The sequence below is a fragment of the Chrysemys picta genome, chromosome 1, assembly GCF_011386835.1.
Source record: "Chrysemys picta bellii isolate R12L10 chromosome 1, ASM1138683v2, whole genome shotgun sequence".
Taxonomy (NCBI): Eukaryota; Metazoa; Chordata; order Testudines; family Emydidae; genus Chrysemys; species Chrysemys picta.
The window spans coordinates 92,435,523-92,452,632 of NC_088791.1; the positions used below are offsets into that span (position 1 = coordinate 92,435,523).

Below are 17,110 nucleotides of genomic sequence, written 5' to 3' on the forward strand. Positions count from 1 at the left end.
TGTAAAATGCTTCAATCCGCATCTGATCATGAAGTCATACCTGCATTCCAGTATTGTGCCAGGTGTGAATATACACAAAACAGTTTGGAAACAAAAATACTTAAGGAATTCTTGAAGCATTTTCATAACATGAAGCATGCATTAGACAAAGCACAGAAGATAGCTGTATATAGTTTATATTTTAACACTTGAGTGTCAACTTACTCATGGGATTCATAGGGCGCAGACCCTGGGGTGACTGCCCTTGCTGCTGATTCTTCACTTGAGCCTGGGATTGCGTCTGCATCTGGTTCCCTTGATAGGTCAGTCCAAGGGCTGCATACGCCCTCTCAATGGAGCTAGGGTCAATCTGACTGGTAGTGTTTATAGAGGGCGTAGTCTGTTGCCCTACCCCTACAGAGCCAGTATTTGCAAGTCCTGCAGCAGCTCCCCCCAGTAATGCTGGAAAAGACAGATTCCATATTAACAAAAATGTCAGAAACTGAGACCAAAGAAAAAGGTAAAAGTGCACAAAATTTCAGTGGTTGGTATGACCAAAATATACCCTTAGAAGAGCAGTTACATGAGCACCCTGGTCAAGAGTCCACAATGAGAAGTTTGAGGAATTTTATCCTACCACAATGTACTACTTTCACTATGAACTGGGAACAGTAAATGTACACTATTATTAAATGTATAGGACATGTCAGTTTGCTTTAAACAGTTTAAAGCTCAAGCAGCACATAATCAGATGTTAAAGGCCCGAGGAGCAGAGTCCTTCAGATTGGTCATGGTGTTGTTTATTTCTCTCTCTCGATATATAGTTTCAGAATAGAGTTAAACAGCCTGGAGGACCAGTTGTGAGCAAAGCACAAAGTAGCAAGGAGAATGGTTTGGGGTTTTTTTCCTGGAGGGAATACTGGGAAACAGAAGCATCGGGATATTTAGACACAAGGGAGAGTCAGGCAGCAAGAAAAATTTCGGGCAAGTAATACTAGGAGAAGGATGGGGGAAGCATGCTGGGACATAATGCAGAAGCTGCCAGGGTAAAAAAAAAGTTTATGTACAATATTCTTCACATGGCAGAAAAGTGTCAGCTTAGAATGGGAAGAAGAGGGGCTGGTCAGGTGAGAGGCAGGAATTACTTTCATTCAACCTTAGCTGAAAGTCAAGAGTATGTGGTAAACCCTACAAATCTTTTGCTCTAACTACACATATAGTGTGCTGTTATCAGGGCATTTATAAACCAAAAATTTTAAGAATTCCAAAATTGGACTTTGAATTCAAGTAGTATATAACCTGGCATAAATAACTAATATCATTTAATACTTTCATATTGATCTGAGCAGGCAAAAGTTTTTAGAACACACCACTTTTTAATCTTTAGTGTGCAAACTCCAGTTTCACACTTTTGACAAGGATGAAAGTGGACACACCCAACATTTCTTCTCTCAGAACTACCAGCCCTTAGGCCCAGCATCATGCTGGCCTCCTCTCTCCAGCTAAAAAGAGCTAAATTAAGTGATCTAAGGGGTCTTTCAACATTATATTGGGTACTGACTAGAGAAAGGGGGGATATCCTTCCAAAGCAACATGAAAACCCTTATCCTCACGTTAGTTCCTGGATGACATGGCAGCTCTGCTCTGATCCATATTCTTAGGGGCTTACAATAACACAGATCTAACACTAAACATGACATTTTATGCAAAAGACCACATGAGGCTTACATTGTTGGTTTCTTTTGTCCCCAGCATTTTTGAGAGGCAAACACACAGGACAGTCATGTCTTGTACAATTCTTCCAGTGCGAGATGATTTGTCGTGAAGATGCACAGTGTGCCACTAGGGAAGGGAAGAGAAACAAAAACATTTTAAAAAGAATTCTAAATGTTCAGTTCTCCACATTCTTCTCTCTCTCATTCACGCACACATGCATGCACACACGAGAACCATCAAGTCACGGCTCTATGAAGTATAATAGCACAAAATATCTTAATCAGAGATGACAGATTTATTAAGACATCTGGTCTAATCTCTTATCACCAGGGCAGGATTTAGAGTATTTTCGTAGCAGAAGATAATAATCAAGAGGTCTTACAGTTCAGTTTTGTTGTTAAACGAAAGTTAAGGTCTTTTCCATTAGGTTTATATGCGCCACCCTGCTCTTCTTACTCATTTTTGCTTTTAAATTTGAATTTAGTGCAGGTGAGAATTTCCAGAATAGCAAACGGAAATCTAAGCAAACTTATACACACATGCATCCATCCATACCAAGTGCTCTTAGCCAAACAGACCCATGCTTCACCTGAAGGAACCAGTTTTTGGGGCAGAGGGGATTTTTCATGTTTGCTTGCTGTCCTTGTCAGCATCCCCAAATGAGGTACAGGTGTCAGAAGAGTGTGCACTTGCCCACTAGCCACTAGAAACTGTTTGATGTTGTCTTTTTTCCATCAACTAATTGTACAAAAGCCAATAAATAGCCAGAAATATGCAACAACTGTCACTATTTCAACTTTCTCCCAGGTTAATACAGACCAGAGACAAGAGGCTTCAGTGCCATTAAACGAATCCCAAATCATCAATTTTCCTAGGTGTTAAATTATACTTTCAGTGAGAAAAAAATTCAAGAGTGTTTGCCTAAGACTTACTGCAGAACTTAAGATGAACTGTGTAGAACTGTAAATAAGTTAAAACAAGACTACAAAGTATCCACAAAACATGGGGTCCATTTTGACTCATTATTAACTACAACATGAAAGACAACTGCTCCACTGCCAAAAGGGGCATATAAAAAAGTGTATTCCTTGATGGCTTATGTTTATATAGCCCGCTTTCTTCCTGAGACATCCCAAAGTGTTTTACAGATTGCATACACAGGGATCACTCTGCCACCACTGAAATACAAATGTCTCTAAGTTGACTAAGGCAGTTCACCAGCAAATAGAAATCCTACAAACAGTCACAAGAGACAAGTAAAGAACACCGAATCTAGCTAAAACTGCAGGAAGAATTTTAGGTCAGACAATAGTTATCCATACTGGAAGCTGGGCAGAACACAGAGACCAATAACTTTACTCTCTAGGAAACTAGCATTGGAGGTCTTTTAATAAAAGAAGTGGTCAGAAGCTCAATTTTTATTAGTCATTCTAAATACGGTCACTTCCAGCACCAGTCTCCAAACACGCATATGAGGCATTAGATGCTTAATGACTTTATATATAGCACTCTCCCCTCTGAACCCCCAACACCAGCTACTGCAGCATTGGGATTTCCCTTGGCAGTTTCCAAACCAAGTACTGTCAAAGTTGACCCTCTACCATGTGAGATCTGACAATATCCTGGCCAGAGGTCAAATGGCCGCAGGCCATTGTTAACAGATACTGCAGTTACAGTAAAACCTGCCTTAGAGACCATCTCTAACGAGAGACCACTTGTCACAAGTGGCTTCTTGCCGAGGCCATGGAACACCACTGCTCTCTGGTGTGCAAACCTTTGAAAAGAGACCTCTTACAAGCAACTACTTTTGCTAACTCTCACAAGTAATCACTCTTGGTAGGTTTTACTGTATTTCAGAATGGGGGTAAAACTTGAGTGGCTATGCCTCTGCATCACAAAAGGTGCTTAACCCTTTCTTTTCTTAGCATGCAGATTCCGTGATCATGGAGGCATCCTGTTGTCAAAACCCTTTTATAAGCTAAATTCCCCAGTATCTAGAAGTGAGAAAAATTCTGCATCATCTCCTTCATGGAGTCCTGTCCAATCCTATATTTATTCTTGTAAGTACACTCAAATGCTCACTCTCTACTTACCCTGGCAGGATTTGCCAGCCTGGCAGTGTGTCATGTGGTTGAGGACATTCTTCATGGTACGGCAATGAGGAAGGTTGCATTGTCGCACCTCACCATTTGCCTGTTCCCGCCGCTGGCACTTGTGAGCATGTAAGAGGAGAACGAGCTGTTGCTGAATGAGTTTGCGTTTTTCTGGGTCTGCTGTGGGTGCACCTGACCCCATTCCCTGGGGAGCAGCTGGCACCATCCCAGCTTGCTGAACTTGAGGAGCCTGCTGCTGGCCCTTGAGGGAAGTGATGGAGACAAACACAAATTAAAATCGAGTCCCTTTTAAAAAAGGGTCAATTTTCTGATTAGCTAGGATTATACACAAAATCACATCTGCTAAAACAGATCATGAATACAATTTTGCATTGAGAACTATACCTTCCACTTACCTTTAACCACGGATTACCAGAATTAAATATTTATTAACACTGTGGCAAGCTGGTATTGAAACTTGTTGCTGACAACAGTACTTTCAGCCTCTTTCCTCCTCCCTCACCCCCCTTTCCTTTTTTTCCTACCTTCTCTATATGAATTAAGACCACTTCAATTCACACTCGCTTTCAGATTGACTTGTGAGGCCACACTATTTAAAGTCTCATTAAATATGACTTCATTTTTAAAACATCAAAGAGCTGTGGGTGCAGCTGTTTAAATGCAAGATAAATCTAACAGACAGAACTCCTGTAGCACTTGTACCACTATTTAAAGAGGTACTAACCAAAAAAGTCCTCCACCTTCGAAAGCAACAGTCGAATTGGAGAGGAGATGGTTGGGAAGTTGCCTGGTCACAAAGATTTCATGCAGGCATACAGAACACAAAGCTTTTATCTGTTCTCTACCAGAGATGCCACACAACTTCCAGGTAATGCACAGTATAATTAGCCTAGATTGTGTTGTTCCAGTTAGTATTACCTTCAAATGGCCTGTGATGACTTCTTTGAGGGGCTCGGGGCCGCTCTTTGTGCCTTTTCAATGTGAAAACCTGAGGCTTCTGATGGACTGTCCACTTCTAATTAATTTGATGTAATTTCTGACGAGGACTGAATATTTTCTGGGATCTTCTGAGATTCACTGTCTGATTCTGTCCCCATGCTTTTAGTTGCTTTGAATAGCATCATCAACATCCTCCTTCCGCAAAAGGAGGAGAGCCAGGTTAAGGGCACCATTAAGTCTTAATGCTCAAGTGCTGCCATTTACTGGCTTGTTTGTAACCTTTCCTTTTTAGGTAGGAGAATTGGGAAAGTGGTGTTTGTTTGGTTCTAGGTGCACCTGGATGCATAAGTCATCTTAAGCAGGTTTAAGTCTGAACTGAAGCTTTCTGAAGAGGAGATTGTTCCTGACCCTGACTAGCACAACTTCCTGATGTTTTGACATTTGGGTTACATGGCTATAGTGGTCATGCTGGACCTTTCCAAGGATTCTGTGAGTACAAGAGGTTGTTTCAGAAACTATGTCTACGGTGCTGTGAATGGAACTACCCTCTGGATGTATGAGTAAAGGATTGGAATTACTTAGTGATGAACAACCGTTCTTCAGAATAGCCTGATATGCAGTGTTCAGGACTTTATCCTATTTCATCCATACTCAATGTATATATAAGGTTTCTTACAGAGATCGCCTCTAAACATGAGGTAGAGTATCATGAGTATGCCAAACAATCACATGTATTTCGACCCTTGGATCCTGTTTGATCAATATCTGCTTTGGAGATGTGCTTGGTCAATACTGATCTCCAAAGCCATTAATGCTATCTCCTCCTCAACCTCTGAAGACTGAACGTTTAATAATATATAGTGGTAGTCAGTACAAGGATATCCCCTTCTTTGGTGCCTCCTGTTCTCCTCCCCATCTTCTGAGGGGATATGTTAAATGGAATGATGCTAGAACTCTAGCATCTAGCAAAAGTGTTTTTCGACTAAATTTGTACCAGCCACGCTTTGACTTATCCTGTAACAACTTTTGTAACAGCAATGTATTCCCAAGACAAAAAGTTTAGTGACTATAATTTTCTCCTAGTAGAACTTTTAGCAGGGCTCTTCACTTACAGACTGCAGCAACACTGTTGCTTAAGGAATAAGCCCTGCCTGCCTGCTAGTGACAAACTGATTAAGATAGTCCCGTTGGTTTTTAGAGCTCTGAAAGACTGTAGGACCTCATATTATTTATATTACTGTAGTGCCAAGCAGCCTTAATCATGGACCAGGACACCCTAAGGACCCTTTTCTTGTTGCTTATTTTGACAGGTAACCAATCTCATACCAAGAGTTTCATCATCACACTTTTGCTGTTGTGGTACACTATTCAGGGGTGGCCAACCTGTGGCTCTGGAGCCACATGCAGCTCTTCAGAAGTTAATAAGCGGATCCTTGTATAGGCATCGACTCCGGGGCTGGAGCTATAGGCACCAACTTTCCAATGTGCCAGGGGGTGCTCACTACTCAACCCCTGGCTCTGCCACAGGCCCTACCCCCACTCCACCCCTTCCTGCCCCCGCACCCCGAGCCTGTAGTGCCCTCGCTCTCCCTCCCCCCCACCTCCTGCACACCACAAACAACTGATTGGGAGGTGCAGGGAGGGAGGGAGAGGTGCTGATCGGCGGGTGGGAGGTGCTGGGAGCGGGGTGGGGGAGCTGATGGGGGGCTGCTGACGTATTACTGTGGCTCTTTAGCAACGTACATTGGTAAATTCTGGCTCCTTCTCAGGCTCCGGTTGGCCACCCATGCGCTACATCACTGAGACATCCACTCCATTCACCCTTCCCGTTTTTCAAAAGAATCAGCAGCCACTCCTTCCAGAACTTTTTTCAGTAATTTCAGTCCCTGTATGGGATTCTCCCTTTCCTGTTTTTTAATGGCAAGATTTTTTTATTGCATTGGATTTAAATTGTTGTGTAGCACCCCTAGGGCCTCTGCGTGAACACTGTATAAATAAGATCAACGAAAACTAAATTCAGAGTGCTTTAATATCCCCAATTTAATTCTAGAAAACTAGTTCGAAGTGGCTTTTGGATCACAAACATCTGCTAAAACAAAAGCCTAGCTTCTAATGCTTAAGAGAAAGGAGAAATCTCTTTTCTTTTTAAGGATGAACCTATTAGAAACAAGTATGTTCATAATAGTAAGAAAAAGGTGTTTATTAGGGCTGTCAATTAATCGCAGTTAACTCACACGATTAACTCAAAAAATTAATCGCGATTTTTTTATCGCACTGTTAGACTACCAATTGAAATCTATTAAATATTTTGGATGTTTTTCTACATTTTCAAATATTGAATTCAATTACAACACAGAATGCAAAGTGTACAGTGCTTACTTTATTTCTGATTACAAATATTTGCACTGTAAAAAAATAGTATTTTTTAATTCACCTCATACAAGTACTGTAGTGCAATCTCTATCATGAAAGTGTAACTTACAAATGTAGATTTTTATTTATTTATTTTTTAACATAACTGCATTCAAAACCAAAACAATGTAAAACTTTGGAGCCTACAAGTCCACTTACTCCTACTTCTTGTTCAGCCAATCACTAAGACAAACAAGTTTGTTTACATTTACGTGAGATACTGCTGCCTGCTTCTTATTTACAATGTAACCTGAAAGTGAGAACAGGCGTTCACGTGGCACTTTTATAACCGGTGCTGCAAGGTATTTACGTGCCAGATATGCTAAACATTTGTATGCCCCTTCATGTTTCGGCCACCATTCCAGAGGACACGCTTCCATGCTGATGATGCGCGTTAAAAACACAATGTGTTAATTAAATTTGTGACTGAACTCCTTGGGGTAGAACTGTATGTCTCCTGCTCTGTTTTACCCGCATTCTGCCATAGATTTCATGTTATATCAGGCCTGGATAATGACCCAGCACATGTTCGTTTTAAGAACACTGACAGCAGATTTGACAAAAACGCAAAGAAGGTACCAACGTGAGATTTCTAAAAATAGCTACAGCACTCGACCCAAGGTTTAAGAATCTGAAGTGCCATCTAAAATCTGAGAGAGACAAGGTGTGGAGCATGATTTCAGAAGTCTTAAAAAAGCAACACTCCGATGCGGAAACTACAGAACCCGAACCACCAAAAAAGAAAATCAACCCTCTGCTGGTGGCATCTGACTCAGATGATGAAAATGAATACGCGTCTGTCCACTGTGCTTTGGATCGTTATTGAGCAGAACCCCGCATCAACATGGGACGCACGTCCTCTGGAATGGTGGTTGAAACATGAAGGGACATATGAATCTTTAGCTCATCTGGCATGTAAATATCTTGCAATGCCAGCTACAACAGTGCCATATGAATGCCTGTATTTACTTTCAGGTGACATTATAAACAAGCAGCACGCAGCATTACCTCCTATAAATTGTAACCAGATTTGTTTGAGAGATTGGTTGAAGTAGGAATGAGTGGACTTGTAGGCGTTAAGTTTTAAATTGTTTTATTTTTGAATGCAGGTTTTTTTGTACATAATTCTACATTTGTAAATTCAACTTTCATGATAAAGAGATTGCACTACGGTACCACTCACTCTCTTCCTCCTTTCCCGGCTCCATCTTTCATAGAGAGAGCTAGATCCTCCTCCATGCATACCCATGACACAAGGGGACAAAGAGAATGCCCACGGTATTTGACAGCTATAAAATCCAAAAGTACCACAAGCAGAATATTGCAAGAAGCCCATATTTGATCTGCTACCATTTGAAAGTGGAACCTATAATTCTACCTACCATGTTAGGCATTCCTGCCCCGGGAACTGGCTTCTTGTCCATTGGAAACTGGGGTAAGCTGTTTGGTAGCCCAGTCTTATTCTGCATCTGGGGACCAAGTCCACTGGCTCCAATCTGCTGCCCAGTGTTCTGGCTGTACGGTGAGCCATAAGGACTGGGATTGCTCATCATTCCCATCTAGGAATTAAGAAGAAATTTAAAAAGTTATACTAGGTTTAGTTAGGAAGATGTGTTTCCATTTAATTTTACTTAGCTTACTATTTCATACAGCATACTACAAGAAGAGACTAGCTGGCACATCAAGAGCCAGGAACCAAAAGTAGTCTGCTACATGAGGCCCTAACACATGCTGCCCGTTCCTCCTCCAAAACCACTTTATGTACCTCCATACCCTTACCATAGCAAGACTAACACACTGATTAGGCTGTCTTCTTTAAGAGTTCCACAGAACTAGTTGACACCTATGCTAGTCTGGTTAGAACTGTTGCAATATTTTCATTGTAAAGCATTTAGTCCAGCAAGTTTATCACTCAAGGTTATCTTTCCTTTTATTATTCCTTACTATGGTGTTCATCACTATATAGTAGTAGAGCACTTTACAAATGACGACTGTATCCTTGCAGCATCAGTGTGTGGTAAAAAAGCATCCACATTTTACAGTTGGAGAACTCAAGCATAGTAGAGAGCTTAGATGACTGGCGTATGGTCATACAAGTAGACAGTAGGAGAGGCAGGAACAGACCCAGACACCTCAAGTTCCAGTACAGTGCCTTAACCACAACATCGTTCCCAGTTAGAAGTTAATCAAACACGGCCTCACTCCACTCTGACATAACTGAGCTAGTCACAGTCATTTTTACAGAGCAGTTTGTGTTCTATCACTGTTTTCCAGACCATATTCTCTCCTCGCCCCCAGAACAATGTTATGAAATACACACACACACAAATCTATAGCAGGTTTGGCTAGCAGAGTTCTTGGAAAAGAAAACCTGTCCTGGAAACATTGCTAGTCTTGCTAGCAATAACCATGTTATATCCAGTTATAGCTAGCACTGTTGAGTCCAGTGAAGAGAAGGACAAAAGTTTAAACTTACTAAGATCTCATCTATAGTGAAGGGTTGTCTACACAGACGTAGTGAGTGGCAAGCATAGCTGCCCACAGTAGCCTCCTATGTGAACCCTGCTACCACACACTAGAAGCTCTATAATGCACTTTGATATACTGCTATCAGTATATCAAAGTACACTAAGGAACTTTTAGTGCATGGTAGCAGGGTCCATACTGCCAGCTAGTGCATGGCAGGCTAGTATGCTGTGTAGATTTACACCCTGGCTTGCTATGCACCAAGTCTCCATGTAGACTAGCCCTTTGTTTGCTCCAATTACAGCAATCAGTGGTCAACCACCTGCATAGATGCATCAGTGCAAGCGATACCACTATTTTCATCAATGGAGCTTAACCCAAATAACTCTTACCCATCTGTTAAAACTTCCAGCCCCAGTACTCTGCACACTAAACACCTTCTACAATTGTGTACTTTCAATACAAAACCAAGAGGCAGTATAAAATTTCATTAAATATCATAGACACACAGGAAATGCCATACCGAATCAGACCTGTGATCCAGGTAGTCCAGTACCCTGTATGAAAGTAACCAGTCCCAGATGTTTGAGAGGAAGGTGTAGCATGGTACCCTGCAGGCAGTATGAAGTTATGAAATCTGCCTATAGGATATTTCCTCCTATCCCGCACTGAAATTTATATCCTTTTCAAAGCAGTTTTTCTAGGTTTTAAAGTCCTTACTCTACCATCACCATGGATTCTCTTGTTATATATCTATCACTGTAGCAGATGCATTACTCATTTATATATTTAATTCAGTAAAATCCTCTGTTTTCAGCGCATCAGAAAGATGCCAGATAATTTCCAATCTGCTGCACTGGGTATGCCTCAGTATCCAGGACACCTGCCTCAGAATTTAGGTCAACATTCCCACGAAGTATAGAGGACATTGTGTCCCCCCGCCCTTTCTCTTCCTCCACCCCCTCCACCAATTTCTTTCCCTATACTGTGTTATTCCCCAATATTCCATTCCTCCTTTGGTTTCCTCCTATCCACACAAAGCTCTTATACGTCTCTTTTCTTCTAGCCTTAGTCCCATCTATATGGATAGGTTCAGCTCTTGGAGACCACCATTCCAGTCTGTTCCTCAAAACCCTGCAGTTAATCAAATCCTTTTGTAGGACATTCATCTAGCTCCACTTTTCAATTTTAACACACCCTGTTTCCTATATATCTGATTTTTTGCATGGACAAACGATTTAAGCCTGAATTTCCTCAGCTTTTCCTATAATTGGTACTGGCTTCACACTTCCTCTAACCTTGGTTCATTCTAACACGGTTCATCCTTGTAACTCCAAGCATCCATCTTCGTTTTTTTAAAATCTCACTTTTTTCCTCAGACAATTTGGAAATGTTTTCCAGGAATGTAACAGCAGGAAGACTAAAAATACAATAAAGGTCAGCATAAAAAGTTCTCACCATTATCCAGGTGAGATGTTAACATCCTTCCATCCCATAGCACTTGGGAAAGAGGATGCTGAAATATGCATCAGAATATTATTCTGGACATCTATTTGGAAACTCCATTTTATATACTGGCCTCTGATTAGCAGGTATTTAGTCAATTTAAAGCCACTCAATCTCCTTTGGCTGTTCTGTTTCCCCACTCAATAAAAGAGCTTATTGGCAGCTGTGATAGGTTTGTGTCTCCTCCATTACCATTCGCCTAGGCTGTTCTTGGGTCCTCTTCCTAGAGTGAATAACTGAAGTGGCTGCTTCTACTGTTCATAAGTTTCTCAAGCTGCAGAGTGAAAGCGTCCTGCTTCTCAACTTAATTACTGCCGTGAGATTACCTGTGCTTATCTAAAGGCTTCTTTTCTTCAAGTAATAGCTTTCAATGATCCATTACAGTGGTTCTTCAGCCAGTATGCAATCTCTAGGTCAGAACCAGACTGGTCTATTACTGGCAGAAGGGGAGTGACTCTCTTACTGAAAAGCCTGCCACTTGAGAACTTCTACCAGGCAAGATAATTTCACCAAACTCTGAGAAAAGCCAACCTTTTAATACAAAAACCTCACACTAGTTAATAGTTTCACCTACTGCCGCGCATGGGATGGATCTTTAAAAATAATGGAATAAAAACTGGTATTAATTTTAAGCAGGAGTGATCCTCTGTCTAGATACAGTGATATTACCTGAAGGACATTTCTAGGTAAGCAAATAAATTTTTCCTATTCACTCAATTAACACCCAAAGAGCCCATCAGCTGAGGAATGGATGTTTACTTTGTAGAATTTGGTGAAATATGGATGAATGCGGCTATAATGCACTTGATAAGCATAGGACTTCTGCCCATGACATCACAACAGTATTAAAGAAACAGATTCTAAGGTTTAACATATTCGTAAAAACCTTTAAATCTCTGAAGTTCTCCATCTGATCTCCATCTCAATTTTAATAGATGATTTAGAGGCTCTAGTTTAGTTCAATGTAGACTCTGGTAGCCCCATATATGTCCCGCATATACACCTCTACCCCGATATAACGTGACCCGCTATAACACGAATTTGGCTATAATGCAGTAAAGCAGTGCTCTGGAGGGGCAGGGCTGTGCACTCCGGCGGATCAAAGCAAGTTCGATATAATGCGGTTTCACATATAACGCGGTAAGATTTTTTGGCTCCTGAGGACAGCGTTATATTGGGGCAGAGATGTACCAAAAATTTTCCTCAGTGTGAAGGTTTGAGACAAGGATATGTTTTTTGATATTTGGGGGGATAAATAGTAGTTCAGTCAGAAACATCTGTTTCATATATACCCAATACCAAGACTAAGGGGGCTCCTGTCTGACACCTATCTGGCAGTTGTGACCACCACCACCAGGAAGTCCACCTGGATGGACTGCAAGTACAAGACATCTCTCTCCAGCTTTCAATCAAGTATACCACAAGTGCAACAGGTAGGAGATAAGATTCCAGGGTTATGTCATGGTCTTTTGCAGAGGATGCATCATAGAGCCCAGATGCAAATACATTCTTCTTGCCAGATGCACAGAGAATACTTAACGAAGTGAAGATGTGGTCTCATACAACATAGCAGCCTTCATACGCCCAAGTTAGGACTCTCCAAATGAATTCTAGGACATGATTCACTTTTGACAGCGATAAATAATTCATGGTCTCTTCACCAGTATCTAAACCTCACTCAAGTCTTAGAACAGATTTGACAACTTTTTAATTGACGTTAACAGTGTGAGATTATCCAAGTAGCTCTCTTTAGATACTTGCCAAATACTTAGAAGCTAGCTGACACTTGTCTGGTTTGGGGTGCAGAACTGATCCCTGTGATAATACAAATTATGTGGTAGGAATACAGAGAACGGGGGGGGGGGGCGCACTCACATTAGAAAGAGCCTCTATCTTGGCCCCTAGGTCTCTATCTGACAAAGTAGCAGAGAATCTTCATTTTAAAGGCAAATAGGTCCATTTCTATCTTTCCAAATTGTTAGATAAGTAGCAAGACTATCTAACTGGAGGCTCTACTCTGTTGATCTTTTGAGGCAGTCTGCTTCTGGTACAAAGAGCATATATCCCCCTTGAAACAAAAGAACATATCAATAAGTGGTTCCTCTCCAGTCAGAAGAGCAGAGAGATACAAAGTGATCCTGTTTTTTTGTTTTTTTTTTCCTTAAGTATAGCTCATGATATGCATGTTGGCAATGAATTTAGTGCTTTGAGACAATTACAGGCCTGCCTTGGGATTTGGACAGTTGCTACTGCCTTCTTTGGACCCTGTTCCGTGGATTACATTCATCCAGGAGTAGGTTCTCATACTGCAACGATGCATTGGGTGAGTGTGAGTGAGGTGAAGACTGACCTGTCTGGGTATTTAAATTTTCCCTTCTAAATATTTTCTTCCATCATTTTAGATAATGATGTAAAGACTGCACAACTTTAATACAAGATGTAATGTGGAGGAGAAATCTTTGGATCACTCATCCTGAGCCACAGAGTCCCATATGAGCCAGTCACCACAACAGGCTTGCAGTGATAGTCATATGAATTGCTCTCAATATTGTCATAGGTTTGCCCTGGAAGAGATGACGTGATCACCACCAACGAAGGACCCATCAAACATCTGAAGGGATTGTCAAGTGGTGGTAGATATTATGTAGTAGAGACCCAGTGTTCAGAACTTCTGAAGAGGTGAAGATGAAGCACTGTCTATGGAACAGTTTACATAAAAAACGCCCCCATGCTGACCAGCTGAAGTCATCGGTCTGTTGATGCCTGGAGAGTGCTTGAGGAACAGCCTGAGGAGGACTTGATTTTTATAAAGCTTTTCCTTGGGAAATATTAAGAGGCTCAGAGTGGTTATGCAGAGAGCTCACAGGTTTAGAGTTACTGAGACAGGATATGGCAGCTTTGATGGTTCATTGCTAATTCCACGCTTTAAAAACAAAACAATGAGCAGCTTGGCAAGTGTGACCTTGTAGGACTGCACCTTCAACATCAGAATGTCCAGACAGTGGTAGATCTGAATCCCCTCTTGTCTATGGCTATCTACCAGAAATAAACTGTCTGAACATGAGATGAGAGGATTCCAAACCAAAGGTCATTACCTGAAACTTACGGTTGTTCCAGAATGCAAAACATAAGTTGTTAGCTCGGACACATTGGAAATATAAAGCTCCTTGAGATCCGTGTAATATAAATCTCAGAGCTAGTTTTTGGTTCAGAAGAAGAGCTGGTCTCTATCCTGGAATCGGTTATGCACATGGAGAGGTTACAGATGGACCACTCCAGAATTTTTATCATCCCAAGGAAAATGGAGTTGAAATTTATTAGAAGTGATACTGGACCAGACTGAAAAGAAATTCTTAATCCTTTCTCCCAGGTGAAGATAGGCCCCATGCCAGCAGACCTTCACTGTCTTGCAGAGAATCCTTTCTGGACAACTTCTCTGGTTAGTACTGGAAGTTACTCACCTTGTGGAGTAACAATGGTTCTCTGAGATGTCTCTCTCTATGGGTGCTCAACTGTAGATGTATCTGTGTCCCTATGCCTCTGATGGGAGATTTTAGGTAGCAGTCTCCTTCGGCCCACACTTATGATCTCCCTCCTTCGTGCTCCGTCTAGAGGCTAATTTAGCCCTGTGTGGGCAAACCACCCTCAGTTCCTTCTCTACCGCAGAGCCCCTTGTTGAGAACTCTGAAGTAGAGGGGAGGAGGGTGAGTCGTGAAGCACCCATAGGGGGACACATCTCAAGGAACCATAGTTATTGCACAAGGTAAGTAACTTCCTCTTCTTTGCATAGTGTCCCTATGGGTGCCGTACAGTAGGTGACTTCACAGCATTCCCGCTTCCCTCCTCCCCCCAATGGAGGGCTGAGGCTTCAGAGTGGAATCTATTATTGATAATACTGTGGAGATGAAGATGGCATCAGAAGCTGAGTCTCGAGTAATTGCGTAGTGTTCCAGAAAAGTACGAGCAGAAGCCCAAGTTTCTACCCTACAGATTTCTGAGATGCGAACATCTTTAATAAATGCAGCCGAGGTGGAACATGATTTCATGGAGTGTGCGCGAATTTCTGATGGAGGTAGCAGGTTATGGGCATGACAATAGTTAATGCAGTTCAAAACCCATTTGGAGAGCCTTTGAGCTGATTGTGGAGCCCTTGGATCTGTCCGCATTTGAGAGGAAGAGTTTAGAAGGTTCCCTAAAGCCCTTTTGACCTGTCCAAATAAAATGTTACAGCTCTCCTAATATCAAGCATATGTAGTATTGCCTCCATGTTGTCACAATGCGACTTTGAGAAAAAGTTAGGGAGATGAATGAGCTAGCTCATGTGGAAGGACCAGGCCACCTTGGGGAGAAACTTTGGGTGAGGCCTTAGAGTGATTTTGTCTTTAAAGACAACCATGAAGAGTGGGTGCACCATCAACACTTATTTCCCCTATTCGTCATGCTGAGGTGATGGTCACTAGAAATGCTGTCTTTATTGACAGGTGTAGAAGAGAACAAAGTTAAAAGAGTGGTCTAGTTAGGGTCCCATGTTGGAACTGGGTATCTGGTGTGAGGAGGTGGTTTCCCATGCCCTTGAGGAAATCTTTGTGTTGTTGGATGGGCAAATATCAAATAGCCATCCATCCGCTGGAGGAAGGCTGTCATGGCCATGAGATGTACTTTGAGTGAGAGACCAGTCCCTTCTGAGAACGAGTATATAGTCTAGGATCAAAGGGAGGGAGGAAGCTGTCTGGGCAACTTGTTTGGAATTGGACCAAATTTGGAATAATTTCCACGTTTGCAAGTAAGTGCAACAAGTCGTTAATTTCCTACTGAGTAGTAACACTTCTTTCAGCTCCTCAGAGCAGCAGCTCTTGGTGTGTTGGAACAATGAAGCAGCCAAGCCTGGAGCCGAAGGATCTGTAAATTGGGGTGATTGATGTGTCAGTCATTTTGGGAGAGTAGGTGACGACTGGGTTGAAGAGGAATTGGAGGACACATTGCCCCCCAACTGACAGAGAAAAGTGTGTTACCCATACCTGACACAGCTAGCAATCAGTATAATGCTTGCTTTTTCACACCTTAATTTTAATAGGACCTTTGATATCAGAGGGAATGAAGAAAAGACGTATAGCAGTTCTCTGCCCCACTGAAGAAAGAAAGCATCACCTAGGGACTATTTCCCAAATCTGGCTCTGGAGCAGTAGTGGAGACATTTCTTGTTCTGGTAAGTAGTGAACAGTTTTATTGTTGGGGTTCCCCATGACCAAATACATTGTGGAGCACAGTTTGGGTTCATTTCCCATTCATGGTTGTGAGAGAAATTACCTCTAAGACTGACTGCTGTTATATTTTGTATCCCTGGCAGGCAAGCGACTGATATGAATACACTGTAGTGCATGCATCAGTTCCAGAGTTTTAGTGCTTCTGTGCAAAGGGAAGGTGATCTGGCAGCCCCCTGGCAGTTTAGGTAAATCATGCACACTATCTTGTCTGTCATGATATTCGAAAGAGTATCCCTGATGAATGGGAGAAAGTGCGCACAAGCCTAAGGTTGATATAGAGTACAGCTTCCACGGGGACCATTTGCCCTGAACTCTATGATTGTTGAGTTGGGCTCCCCAGCCTATCAGAGAGGCATCTGCTGTTAGAATCAGTGCTGCTGATGGTGGTGTGAATGTGATCCTTGCACATACATCGGATGGGTCTTTCCACCATTTTAGGGAGTGTTTGACTCTGGAGGGTATCGACAGCAGCTTGTTGAGCCTGTCCTTGTTTGGATTCTAAACATATCTGTGCCATGTCTGTAGATCCCTCATATGTAATTGGGCATGAGATGTCAAAAATATGCATGACACCATGTGCCGGAGAAAATTAAGGCAATTTCTGGCTGTCATTTGTGGGCTGGCCTGAACTGTCTCTAGGAGACTGGTCAGAGTGTTGAATCTGTGCAGCAGGAGGAATGCTCTTGCTTAAACTGCGTCGAGTTCAACCCCTAT

General features: G+C 42.0%; 2 protein-coding genes across 12 annotated transcripts in view; one reads left to right on the forward strand and one right to left on the reverse strand.

Moving 5' to 3' along the window:
- SLC25A17 (solute carrier family 25 member 17) overlaps window positions 1-17,110 on the forward strand; it is a 421,378-nt gene that overhangs the window by 130,965 nt on the left and 273,303 nt on the right. The gene's annotated exons all lie outside the window — the stretch shown is intronic.
- EP300 (E1A binding protein p300) overlaps window positions 1-17,110 on the reverse strand; it is a 154,177-nt gene that overhangs the window by 98,588 nt on the left and 38,479 nt on the right. For all 11 annotated transcript variants that reach the window (XM_065563293.1, XM_065563277.1, XM_065563268.1 and 8 more), the window contains exons 3-6: window positions 8,543-8,719; window positions 3,789-4,050; window positions 1,708-1,821; window positions 205-441 (exon numbers count right to left, since the gene is read on the reverse strand). In XM_065563293.1, coding sequence (XP_065419365.1) covers window positions 205-441; window positions 1,708-1,821; window positions 3,789-4,050; window positions 8,543-8,719 — 790 coding nt within the window. The remainder of the gene's footprint in view (window positions 1-204; window positions 442-1,707; window positions 1,822-3,788; window positions 4,051-8,542; window positions 8,720-17,110) is intronic.